At 36.5% G+C, this 13,973-nt stretch overlaps 1 protein-coding gene across 1 annotated transcript; it reads right to left on the reverse strand.

The window, feature by feature from the left end:
* Positions 1 to 1,710: 1,710 nt before the first annotated feature.
* Positions 1,711 to 12,152, reverse strand: LOC123266005. The gene is made up of 3 exons (XM_044730033.1): positions 11,416 to 12,152; positions 7,072 to 9,861; positions 1,711 to 1,894 (listed from the first exon to the last, which is right to left on the reverse strand). The coding sequence occupies exons 1-3, from the start codon at positions 12,150 to 12,152 to the stop codon at positions 1,711 to 1,713; spliced, it is 3,711 nt and encodes a 1,236-aa protein (XP_044585968.1).
* Positions 12,153 to 13,973: the final 1,821 nt, after the last annotated feature.

Consider the following 13,973-nt stretch of genomic DNA (forward strand, 5'->3'; position numbering starts at 1 on the left):
ATCAGATTTCTTATTAGAAAAATCTGATTCTTAACCGTATACAATAATAGATAAACTGTTCATTTTTTCAAATTTCACAATATCTTTCATTTGAATTGGAAAATTAATTCCATCGTATTTAAGTAACTCACTAAAATGTGGATAAGAAGTAGTCCTTCCTCCGTGACTCGTCCTTGGAGGGTGAATAGCAGCTACAACACACCACAGGAATCAGTATTTATCAAAGTTTTCAATGTTCAGAACTGCATATCGGTCGCTTATCTTCTGAGGCATCCTCACAAAAGTTGAGATTCCAGCATGAAGGGGTTGATATTTTGACATTGTTATTACTAAATTTGAGATTTCCGATAAACGCCATCCAGATTTTTCATTACAGAATTCTTCAATTTTTCTTATCAAGGCATCGGTAACGTGATCTCTAGGGCCGAGAATTTAGTTTTTTTAAAAGAGAGAGACAGAAGATAGGTGTAGCCAAGTGTTCTGATTCGTCATAATAAATCAATTGTTTTTTGTTTTTCGCAATCAAGTGAAGACAGCAGCTTGAAGAAAAAATAAAAATTAGATTGCTAATCCAACATGAAAATATGAAAAATATGTCAAAAAAAATAGGTTGGTTTGCACATGTAAAGGTGCTTGTAAACAAATACAAGTCTGTACTGCTCAGATAAATAAAGAAGAGAATTTGAAGCACAGTGTTGGGACTAAAATGTTCGATAAAATTAATTTAACGTGAACAGTGACAAGCTGGCAATTTCGCTGAAGATCGCGTAAAGGAATTGCTCCCGGTCTCACTGGTAATTTTGCTGGAGATCGCACTGACGTTCTTTTTAAAGGTCTCGCTAGAACTCTTGCTGACAGTCTCGCTGGAGATCACGCTGACGGTTATTCTAGAGGTCTCGCTGACGGTCTCACTGGAGGTCGTTTTGCTGGAAGTTGTGCTAATGGTATTGCTGCCGGTCTCGCTTGGTGATTTTGCTGGCGATCAGGCTGACGGTCACGCTGGAGATCACGCTGACGATCTCGCTGGAGATCGCGCTGACGATCTCGCTGGAGATCACGCTCACGATCTTTATGGAGGTCTTGCTGGTGATTTCCAGCGAGACTTCCAGAAAGACCGTCAGCGTGATCACCAGCGAGACCTCCAGAAAGATCGTCAGCGTTATTTCCAACGAGACTTCCAGAAATACAGTCAGCGTGATCACCAGCGAGACCTCTAGAAAGATCGTCAGCGTGATCTCCAGCGAGACTCCCAAAAAAACCGTCAGCGTGGTCACCAGCGAGACCTTCAGAAAAACCGTCAGCGTGATCTCCAGCGAGACCTCCAGAAAGATTGTCAGTATGATCTCCAGCGATACCATCGCCGTGATCGCTAACAAAATTATCAGCGTGACCGGCAGCGTGATCTTCAGAAAGATCGTCAGCGTAATCACCAGCGTGACCTCCAGAAAGATCGTCAGCGTGATCTCCAGCGAGACCATCAGCAAGACCGTCAGCAAGAGTTTTAGCGAGACCTTTAGAAAGACCGTTGGCGTGATCTCCAGCGAGACCTCCAGAAAGACCGTCAGTGTGATCTCCAGAAAAACCGTCAGTGTGATCTTCAGAAAGACCGTCAGCGTGATCTCCAGCGAGACCGTCAGCGTGATCTCCAGCGATACCATCACCGTGATCGCCATCAAAATTACCAGCGAAACTCCTAGCAATACCATCAGCTCAATCTCCAGCAAGATCTTTAGCAAGACCGTCAGCGAGACCTCTAAAAAGACCGTCAGCGTGATTTCCAGCAAGACCATCGGCAAGAGTTCTAGCGAGACCTCCAGCGAGACCTTCAAAAAGACCGTCAGTGCGATCCCCAGCAAAATTACCAGTGAGGCCGGGACCAATTCTTTTACGCGATCTTGAGCGAAATTGTCAGCTTGTTTACTGTTCTCTTTAAATTAATTTCATTAAATATTTTAGTCACAACACTGTGCTTCAAATTCTCTTCTTTATTTATCTGAGCAGTACAGACTTGTATTTGTTTACAAGCACCTTTACATCTGACAACCAACCTTTTTTTTTTGACATATTTTTCATATTTTCATGTTGGATTAGCAATCTAATTTTCATTTTTTCTTCAAGCTGCTGTCTTCACTTGATTGCGAAAAACAAAAAACAATTAATTTATTATGACCAATCAGAACGCTTGGCTACACCTATCTTCTGTCTCTCTCTTTTAAAAAAACTAAATTCTCGGCCCTAGAGATCACGTAACCGATGCCTTGATAAGAAAAATTGAAGAATTCTGTAACGAAAAATCCGGATGGCTTTTGTCGAAAATCTCAAATTTAGTAATAACAATGTCAAAATATCAACCCCTTCATGCTGGAATCTTAACTTTTGTGAGGATGCCTCAGAAGATAAGCGACCGATATGCAGTTTCTGAACAGACGGTGTCAAATATTATTATTAGGCGTTTACTTCCTTCATATTGTTATCCTGAGCCGATTGCTTTAATTTATTGTCAATAAATTAATAATATTTTTATTAATTGAGAATTAATACGAGCAACCCCGAGTAATTTCCTCGATCCTTCTATAATTAAGTCGTACCCTTAAAGGCCCGCCACCCGACGAATAGAGTCCCGGACCGGAGTAGCCGGAATTGACGTGATTGGAGCAAAGCTCCTGGTGCCCAACAACAGGTAAGGCAGGTAGGCCAAGTTATTTATTTCGGATTTCGTCCTCAATAACGCACGAGTTCGAAATACCCGTTATAATATATATATATATATATATATATATATATATATATATATTACAAATATAAATAATGCTGTGAAGCGGGAAAGAATAGGAGTTAAGGTAATTATTACGTGAAGCGTTCCACATTCACGTAACAGGATATTGGTAGGGAAGGATTGAGAAAGGAATGTGGAGAGGATCATCTTAATGTGAGTTTATAGAATATGCGCCTAACAACAGGTAAGGCAGGTAGGCCAAGTTATTTATTTCGGGTTTCGTCCTCGATAACGCACGAGTTCGAAATACCCGTTATAGTATATATATACATAAATACATAGATAAACTTTTAAGCCAACGTCATTTTTCGACATTACTCAATGAAATAAAACATATTATGACAAAATTTTATAAAAATTACGATATGACAACGGCTACAATAGTTAGATTTCTAAAGAAATCTACCTAAAAATTAGGAAAACCGTTGACCCTGAAGGCCATCCCTACAACTTCCCGCTGATTCCGTTGATACATGGCCTTTTTTCTGAGCTCTTTGAGCCCAAAAATACAATTTGTGTGTTGTTTTGAGTTCTCCGAGCTTAAAACGATACCTTATCTATGCTTTTGAGCTCTTGAGCTCAAAAGTCTGATAGAAGTTTCATAGAACACTATTTTTTGAATTTTCAAACCGCAATAACTTTTAAATGAATGAACCGATTTTTACGCAGTTGGCGGCATTCTACGCAGTTTTTCAAGCCTCATTACGAATTCTTAAGTTTCAATTAGTCAAACTAGAAATTTCGGAGTAACTCCGAAAAAACACTTTTGTTGGTTTTCTTTCGTTCACGATATCTCTCGAACGAATCAACCAAAAATTAAAATTCATTCATAGCCACCCAGAGCCTCAACTTCACACTTACTACTAATTTTTCACATGAAAATTACTTTAATCATTCTAAATAAAAATAAAAATTTATTTATAGCTGCCCAGTGCCTCTTAATTATCGTTCCTACTGGTTCTTCAATCAAGAATTATTTTAAGTATTGTTAATTGAAATGAAAATTCATTCCCAGCCACCCAGTGTCTCTTACACAACCTCGCTACTAATTTTCTGAATCAAAAATACTCTAATCATTCGAAATAATAATAAAAATTCATTCATAGCCGCTTAGGGCCTCTAACTGACTCTTGCTACTTATTTTTCAATTAAAAATTACTCTTATTACTCCGAATAAAAAAAAAAATTAATTCATAGCTGCTCATTGCCTCTCGCTGACCCTCACTACTCATTTTTTATTTAAAAATTACTTTTATTATTCCCACTAAAAATAAAAATTCATTCCTACTCGCTCAGTGTCTCTTAGACATCCTCGCTACTTATGTTCTGAATAAAAATCACTCTAATCATTCGAAATAATAATAAAAATTCATTCATAGCCACTCAGGGAAGGGCTTCTTAGACACCCTCGCTACTTATGTTCTGAATAAAAATTACTCAAATCATTCGAAATAATAATAAATATTCATTCATAGCCGCTCAGGGCCTCTAACTGACCCTCGTTACTTATTTTTCAATTAAAAATTATTCTAAGTACTTGGAATACAAATAAAAATTAATTCATAACTGCTCATTGCCTCTTACACTGACCCTCACTACTTGTTTTTCATTTAAAAATTACTTCAATTATCCCAAATAAAAATAAAAATCCATTCATAGCCACCCAGGGGCTAGTACTTACCCTCGCTACTTGTTTTTCAATTAAAAATTATTTGAATGATTCGAAATAATAATAACAATTCATTCATAGCCGCCTTGTGCCTCTAACTGAATCTCGCTACTTATTTTTCAATTAAAAATTATTCCAACTATTCCCAATAAAAATAAAAATTCATTTATAACCGCCAAGTGCCTCTTACTCGACCTAGTTACTCGATTTTCAATCAAAAATTACTTTAAATATTCGAAATAAAAATAAAAATTCATTCATAGCCTCCCAATGCTTTTAACTGACCCTCGCTACTTATTTTTCAATTGAAAATTATTCTTATTTTTCCGAATAAAAATAAAAATTTATTCATAGCCACCCAGTACCTCTTACTCACCCTTGCTACTTATTTTTCATTTATAAATTACTTCAATTATTCTAGATTGAAATAAAAATTTATCCCAAGCCGCCCAGTGTCTCTTACACACCCTTGCTACTTATTTTTTAATTAAAAATTATTTTAATCATTCGAAATACTAATAAAAATTCATCCATAGCCGCTCAGGGCCTTACACTGACCCTCGCTACTTAATATTAAATTGAAAATTACTGTTATTATTCGAAATAAAAATAAAAATTCATTCATAGCTGCCCAGTGCCTCTTACTGACCCTCGCTACTTATTTTTTATTTAAAAGTTAGTTTAATTATTCTAATTAAAAATCAAAATTCTGTCATGGCTACCCAAGGCCTCTAACTGACCCTCTCTACCTATTTTTCAATTAACGATTACTTTAATTACATCAAATAAAAAAAAAAATATTCAGACACAACCGCCCAGTGCCTTGTTAATGATTGTTTAATCAACAATTACTTTAATTTTCCTAATGAATAAAAAAGTCCAGTAACTTTTGCCCTCTGCCTTTTTCTGAGCCCCGCTACTGATTCTTCATTAAAAATTTCTTCAATTATTTTAATTAAAAATCAAAATTCAGTCGTGCCGATTGAGTTCAGTAAAATCTCCTTTTTTTCCTGTCGAATTTGGTCAAATCTTGTGCCTGTAATAAAAAAAATAAAAATATCCTCACTCACATTCATACGTGCATTGTTACCGTTACACTGACGCTAGCCCACACTAGCGCACGATCTTACACATTCACCTAGCATCACGTACGTCCGCCGTCCACGTTTGTTCCGTCCCCACTCTCGGTCTACTGCGCGAGACGCAGGCAGCAGATCTCTCGTCTTACTCTCGCGTCTCTTTTTGCCTTTCCGCTCACTTTTCATTCTTCTGTCGCGCGCTCCTGATTGGTCACTTTCATTAATTAATTATTAATTATCCATGCGTCTGATTCAAAAATGGCTAAGGACTTTTCGTCTCAGAATATTTTTCTCTTTCAATCCCTACAATGGGGTGCGCGACTTTTGGGACACCCTGTATATGTATTTCGTGGACGCATAATTTTTTTTATATAAATATTCTAAGATTACATCTTTGAATTACAGAAGGAGTTTTGAATCTCACACTTTGCATATCTCAGTCAAAAGAAATTGAATCTCACATCTAGCGTATATCATATGATCTAAAAAGTTTGATTTAACAACTGTTAGTGATTTATATGAGCATTAAGTTGTTTTTGCGAATTTTTTTGCAAATTTTTTGCAAATTATTAACAATTGTTAGTGATTTATACTAGCATTAGTTGTGTTTTTGCGAATTTTTTTTGCAAATATGTCTCAACAAATAATAGAAGCTATTCACAGCCTGGTGGATACAGTGTCTGAATCTTATAACGATTTAAAATCTAACCAAGTGAGTGTTGAACAATGTGAACGGTGTTTTAATGTTTGCCAAGATACTATTAACTATTTTGATACTATCTTATCAGATCCGCAGACCAGTGTGTATGTGAAACGCAGTGTTAAAACACAGATTACCCTTCTGCATTGGTATAGTGAACAGTTTTTACTATTGAGTAGTCAAGTTGCAGGTAGTGATTTAAATCAACAGAATAATTCTATTAAATGGCAAGATCTTGGGAATGCCTTTTCAAATAACATTAAGACTGGCTCAGTTATTAACCGTACTCATATAAATATCGGGAAATTTTTGACTTTTTCTGAGAATCTTGTTTGTGCAAAAGTTCAAGAAATGTTAAATAAAGTGAACAGTTTAAAAATTCATGTTGAATTTTTTGGCAAATTTGAGATTCCTACCACTAACCGAGAAGAAATGAAATCTTCCGTAGCACAAAATCGTGAAATATTAGTATCTACAGATATTGTTGATTGGTATAGAGATCACTAGGGCCGAGAATTTAGTTTTTTTAAAAGATTGATTGATTGATAATTTATTATTAATGCCAAGGCACAAGCCAAATGGCAATTTTAAATACAATATGATTTACAAATAGAGTAATAATAGCAAAATTACATAAGTACATAAACTAGAATATAAATCTTATATATAAATTTATATTTATTTTTATCTGATTCAACTAACGAACTCAATAAATTATTTAATTAAAAACAGCTGATTAAAGAACAAAGTTGGAGAATTGAACACTTCGAATCTAACAGTAATTTTCAGAGAATTTGTCACTTTACAATAACATAATTAATAATCCAAATTCAACAGATGGTCAAACATTTTATTTTTAAATACTTCAAGACTAGATGAGTTGACAATCTCTTCAGGTAGTTCTTCCCACAATCGTATTACACCTAATTGAAATGACCGCTCCATGAAGGTCGTAGCAAAATGCGGAAACTTATAAAGAGAGTGTTTTTTGGCTGCTAACCTATCTGAACGTCTGACTTCAGTCTCCTCAACAAAAGAATCTCGCAGGTACTTGGGTTTACCAACCTGAAGTAGCTTAAAGAAGAAACAACTCATGAAATACATTCTACGATATTTCACAGTGAGCCATCCCAATTCTCGTCGATAAGGTGTTATATGCTCATCATTTTTAAGATTAAAAATGAATCTAATTGAGCAATTTATTGCACGTTGAAGTTTCAAGTCATTTTCAGATGTTGAGTCTACTAATACGATGGAACAGTAATCAATAAGTGGTAGGATGGTTGATGATACTAACAATTTCCTGATGTCAGTTGAGAAAATGTTCTTCCGAACCTTGAGAGAATGCAAGGCTAAGTTAATTTTGCTAACCACTAGCTTGAAATGATAATTCCAACTTAGGTTTCTACTGATGTGTAATCCCAAGCACTTGGCAGTGTCGACATATGAAATTATGACACCATTTATAATAATAGGTGGCAGATCAAAATTACTCAGTTGTTTCAGCTTGCTATTTGAACTCAAGATCATTGCTTTGGTCTTGGACAAATTTATCTCCAAGCCATGCTTCCTTGCCCAATCCGCAACTGATTGTGCATCAATGTTGACCTGTCTGACTGCCTCTTGTAATTGATACACAAAGAAGTGTAGATAAATATATTTGTCGTCAGCAAACAGGCCATAGTTACAATACACTAGCCATCTGACAACAGAATTCATGACAATTAAAAACAAGATTGGACCAAGCACAGAACCTTGAGGAACACCAGATGAGGTTCTAAGGAGCTGAATGGGAGTCCCAAGATCATTCAGTATTGACTGAGAGCGATTTGATAGGTAGGAGAAAAACCAGATAATTGTTTCCATAGAATAACCAAGCTCAAATAACGCAATCAGTATGATTTTGGGGTCAACATAGTCAAAAGCCTTACTCAAATCAAATAAGACTATTATAGTTAGTTTATTCTTGTCCATCGCCTGCCTAATATCATCAGTAAGCCTCAATAATGCTGATTGAGTGCTGTGGTGCTTCCTAAATCCAGACTGAAAAGGATCAAGTAATTCATTGTCTTCCAGATAGGTTATCACTTGATTTTCAATGATTCTCTCAAACACTTTGGCGAGATGTGATAAATTTGCAATAGGACAGGTGTCTGACGGAGACCTTGGTGGTGCGATCTTATTCAAAGGTATTATGTAAATAATCTTCCAAATATCAGGAAAAATACCAGTGTCAAGGGATCTATTAAATAAAGCTGTGAGAAAGAGTGAGATTTGCGGAAGATGATCTCTTAACCATCTTAGATCAAGTCCATCAGGACTTTTGCCCTTCGATTTGGATAGCGTAAGATGCAGTGCCTTCGTTACATCAACAATGTCAATTTTGGTCCAGTTAAATAGACACTCAACTAGCCTTGAATGGTTCTCGGGCAAAAAATCAACAAAATTTCTATCGCAAGATGGGTGTTTTCTTCCTATGTTGGCGTAATACTCATTTAATTCAAGAGCATCAAAAAAATTTAGCGGCAAAGAAGGGTTAGATTTAATTAGTCCAAGATGTTTAAGCTTACTCCAAATAGATGAACCATATGAAAGATTTGAAAGAATAGTTTTTAAGTATTCTTCACGAGCATGATTCAACTCAGTTTTTAATTTTTTTCTCTTAATTCTAAAAAGAGCAAGCAGATTTAGATCCCGAGTTCTCCTAGCTTTTTTATAAATTTCATCACGTTCTTTGCACTTCATTTTTAATTCTTTTGTAAACCAGGGATTACCATGACGGACTATCTTCTTAGTAATTTCTGGTGCAAACAAATCCAGAGAAGATAGAACACCAGATTTGAAGATAATCAGCAACTCATTTGGATCCGAATTCTCTAGTACAGCATTATCAATTCTTAAAGTGTTCATCAAGGTTCTTGAAAGAGCTTGATGATCACAATTCTTAAGGTTTCTAAAGGTAACTTTCTTTGGTGCTGGTTTTGAACAATTTAATTTATATTTACAAAATAAATAGTCATGGCCATCAATGAACGGAGAGTCGGATTTAGCAAAAGAAACTAATTTACTCTCACTGTCAAGCAGGATGACATCCAACCAAGAATCATGATTATTTTTATGAAAAGTAGCTCCGTAAGGTACGCAGAACAGTGACGATTCAAGAATAAAGTCTTTCAGGTGCCTTGCAGTGTAACTATCATCCAACAAATTACAATTTAAATCACCAGCTATGATTATGTTATTGAAATTTGGAGCAAATCTTGAAAAAATGTCAAAGAATTCGTTGAGAAATAGCCCTTTCGGTCTTCTGTAAATGCAAGATAATAAAAGGTGAGATCCAGAGAATAAGGTGACATCAGCTATCAAATATTCTGGTTGGTTTAAATAATCAGAAGTTGAAATATGTAAAACCTTGACTTCTACGGATTCATGGACAAGACAGGCCACTCCACCTCCCTGGATGTAACAACCAGTATCTGCATGTTTAAGGGTTCGATCTCTTCGAACAATATTGTAGCCATTCAGTAAAAAGATACTGTTATCGTGTAAGGGTTTTAACCTCGTTTCAACCAGGATAATTATATTAGGTTGCGTATCATTAATCAAATTCAAGAATTGAGCAGTATGGCCAATAAGGCTGTTACGAGTGGAAACTTTGGTTAATTTAATGAGTAATACAAAATATTCCTACTGTAAGGCAATTGAAATAGAAGGATCAGGATTTAAGAAAATAAAAGAAGAACAGGTACTACTATGGAAACTTTGGTCAACTTAATGAGTAATACAAAATATTCCTACTGCAAGCCAATTTCAATACAAGTATCAGGATTTAAGAAAGTAAAAGAAGAAGAGGGGTTGAAATCGATTAAAAGGAGCGCCGGAAAATAAATAAACACAGGTCGAAACAACGTTTGCGCGACTAACGAGAACAGGATGACAGAAAACAAAGTAGGGAGCTTCACGCTAAAAGTTAAGGGTGCCACATATCACCCCGTGTTCGTACTAGTGGAATCAGGACTCCAGGAAAAAGAAGAATAAAGACTGTAACTATGCGAATGTGGACGGTAATATTCCATTTAAGGTCCCCCACGAACAATACAGGATTCACATGAGTGGTACCTAACACCATTCTAAAGTGAGTCACCTGAGGAATATTCCAGAATAAAATCCATCCCTTAGCAGTATTATAAAAAGCAAGCATCGGACTGCCAGAGCCAGTGCGTCAGGAGCTTTCGAACTAAGAGTAGGCCAGTGTGTCAGGAGCTTTTAAACTAAGAGTAGGCCAGTGCGTCAGGAGCTTTTAAACTAAGAGGAAGCTCTCAACAAAGTGTAGTACAGTACAATTTCGGGAACTCTTTTGTCTTGAATAAGATTCCAATCAACTAAATTTCAATTTCTAATCGACATCTATTTATTTCTACTGAAATCAAGCATCGATTTCGAAAATTAAAATTAAATACAACAGAGTAAATATCGAATTAGGCTCCATCATTCATCAACTTCAGCATTGAAGCTGACAATCAACTTAGTGTCTCGCGCACTTAACATCGGAGGACCTTCCAGTTTCAATGCCTCCATTCTCCAGATTCAACATCTCCAACCTCTAGACGAATCAACGCCAAGTTCATTGCGACATCACCTTCAACAACGAAGACGACCAAAAATTCAACTTCACGCAATTACTCACTGGCCAATTCCAATCGTAACAACCCGGTAGAGAAGTATTCCGTAACAACATCCTGAGTGTACCAGTTATAAATAAAACACCTATTTAATATTATTCAAATCGTAAGTAAATATTTAATTTCTTTCTTTAATATTTCATTTTCTCCTCTTTTCCTTTTTCCAACCGGTTCTGATGGTCATCCCTTAGTGTTAATTAGTCAATAAGTTTCTAACTCAAAGAGATCTGTCAATAAGTGTGACTGCCACTCCCAGGGTAAAGGCATTTAGTTGTCTGACCGTACAAACAAGCAGTTGATCACATTTGTGTCGTCCCAGGACGTAACAAAGGCTATTTATATTTAGACTAAGTACATTTAGTGATGAAGATATATTTTTTGTTGAGCTATTAGTTGAATCAGTTGACTGTTAATCTAGTTTAGTAAGATCAGAAACACATTTAATTTTAAATATTTCAGAGCCATCATCTCTTTTCGCAAAAATTTGTCCACTTGTCACCCAAACATACTTGATCTTTTTTAATTTAGCCTTTTCTTTAGTTTGTAAAAGTAGTTTATACATCTCAGGCAGTAAAAATTCATTGATGTATATAGCACCTTTGAAGTTTTGATCAACATAGTCCGGAAACATAATTTTAGCTAAAAGATTTTTTGACTTGCGTTTCGAACTTATAATGAAATCACGCACTCGAGAAGACTTCAAATCAACAAGATAAGAATGATTAACCTTATCTTGTCTCGGTCTACATTTATTTTGAAATTCGCGAACGCTCAAAACGTCACTGACCAGATGCGGCAACTCTAGGGCATTTAAAACAGCAGACTGAATTTCAGAAGGCGATAAATTATCAGCCACCGAATTGGGAATACCTGCAATTACCAACTCAGTTGTACTTCCTGATAGAGATGAAGTAGACGAAGTTTCTCTGTTTTCAAGATTGACTATCTTGTTCAGATCTGCTAGATTATTATGCATTGTATTCATATTAGATTTATAATCTTCTTTTAATTTTTTGATTTCCGAGTTCAACTCCGAAATTGACTCAGCATTTGTTTTTACACTCATCTTAACTTCCGAAAGGTCAGCCACAGTAGCAGCTTGTGAATTTTTGAGATCAGTAATTTGCGTACTAAGATCTTCAAGTTTCTTATTCACTGACATGTTCGATGATAGAAACTGTTCCATCATAGTTGTCATCTTATCATCAAGTGTCTTTTCAAACCAGTCTGAAGGTAGCTGCAACATTTCTGGTGATGGAATAGATTAATGAAACACTGAGTCTGGACCAGGAGATATCGGTGTATTTGGTGTGACGGGTGATTTCAATGAGGTTGATACACGAGCTGTGGATAAGCGAACAAGTGAGGTAGATCCACGAGCTTTAAATGTATGATCAAGAGGTGAAGAGCTGGCAGACGTGAAACTAGAAACTGAGGAGGTGTTAGAGCTAGTAGATTTTATCGAAGCAAGTCTCGTTTTTGCATCTAAATTTCCCAGGAGATAGTTAAATTGTTTTCTGCAACAATCAGTGAGCGGCCTGTTTTTTACATAATCTCGTGCACAACCAGAATGACAATGCTGTTGACAAGTGTTACAAATAACAGATGATTTAACAGGTCTCTTGCATTTGACACATGTGTCAGGCACCAATGGCATAACCAGAAGATTGGAAGTAAAATTACTTCTCAATACACACACTGTTGGTACTTTGTAAATTCTCAGGCCGTAACAATTTGATGCTCAGAACACACTGTAGATCTTTTATAAGTTCTTGAACTATAGTAATTTGATGCCGAGAGTCAATTTGATAACAATTTACCAACAGAGCAGTAATCGAATGGATGATATCTATCGAACCTGGTAAACCTCAAGTGAGAGTTGACATCAACTGACGCTAATTTGGCTAACAGCCCACTGCACACTAAAACCACTGTCAACTTAACCTCTTCAATGATGAGCAATTTATATTTAATTATTTTGCAATCCACAACGAACAAATAAGGAAAATTTATATGTCAATCTGCAGATTACAATTTGTTGCTTGCAATATTTCTGAAACAAAAAATGCCCGGGGGAAATTTACAGCAGAAAAATATTCCAAAGACAGAGCGAAAAATTAAGCGTGTTTATGTACTTACGGAGAGAGAGAGAGAGAGACAGAAGATAGGTGTAGCCAAGCGTTCTGATTGGTCATAATAAATTAATTGTTTTTTGTTCTTCGGAATCAAGTGAAGACAGCAGCTTGAAGAAAAAATGAAAATTAGATTGCTAATTCAACATGAAAATATGAAAAATATGTCAAAAAAAAAAAGGTTGGTTTTCAGATGTAAAGGTGCTTGTAAACAAATACAAGTTTGTACTGCTCAGATAAATAAAGAAGAGAATTTGAAGCACAGTGTTGTGACTAAAATGTTTAATGAAATTAATTTAAAGAGAACAGTAAACAAGCTGGCGATTTCGCTCAAGATCGCGTAAAAGAATTGGTCCCGGCCTCACTGGTAATTTTGCTGGGGATCGCACTGACGGTCTTTTTGAAGGTCTCGCTGGAGGTCTCGCTAGAACTCTTGCCGATGGTCTTGCTGGAAATCACGCTGACGGTCTTTTTAGAGGTCTCGCTGACGGTCTTGCTAAAGATCTTGCTGGAGATCGAGCTGATGGTATTGCTAGGAGTTTCGCTGGTAATTTTGATGGCGATCACGGTGATGGTATCGCTGGAGATCACGCTGACGGTCTTTCTGGAGATCACACTGACGGTCTTTCTGGAGGTCTCGCTGGAGATCACGCCAACGGTCTTTCTAAAGGTCTCGCTAAAACTCTTGCTGACGGTCTCGCTGATGGTCTCGCTGGAGATCACGCTGACGATCTTTCTGGAGGTCACGCTGGTGATTACGCTGACGATCTTTCTGAAGATCACGCTGCCGGTCACGCTGATAATTTTGTTAGCGATCACGGCGATGGTATCGCTGGAGATCATGCTGACAATCTTTCTGGAGGTCTCGCTGGAGATCACGCTGACGGTTTTTCTGAAGGTCTCGCTGGTGACCACGCTGACGGCTTTTTTGGGAG

This window comes from Cotesia glomerata, linkage group LG5 (assembly GCF_020080835.1).
Source record: "Cotesia glomerata isolate CgM1 linkage group LG5, MPM_Cglom_v2.3, whole genome shotgun sequence".
NCBI lineage: Eukaryota > Metazoa > Arthropoda > Insecta > Hymenoptera > Braconidae > Cotesia > Cotesia glomerata.

Excerpts from the sequence above, each read along its gene's own strand:
- LOC123266005 (XM_044730033.1), bottom strand. The coding sequence starts at position 12,152 with ATGTTGCAGCTACCTTCAGACTGGTTTGAAAAGACACTTGATGATAAG. Across the intron at positions 9,862-11,415 it reads GCTAAATTAAAAAAGATCAA|CCTTATTGGCCATACTGCTC; the intron begins GTATGTTTGGGT and ends CACTCGTAACAG. Across the intron at positions 1,895-7,071 it reads GAAGTATTTAAAAATAAAAT|ATCGCGTAAAAGAATTGGTC; the intron begins GTTTGACCATCT and ends ATTTCGCTCAAG.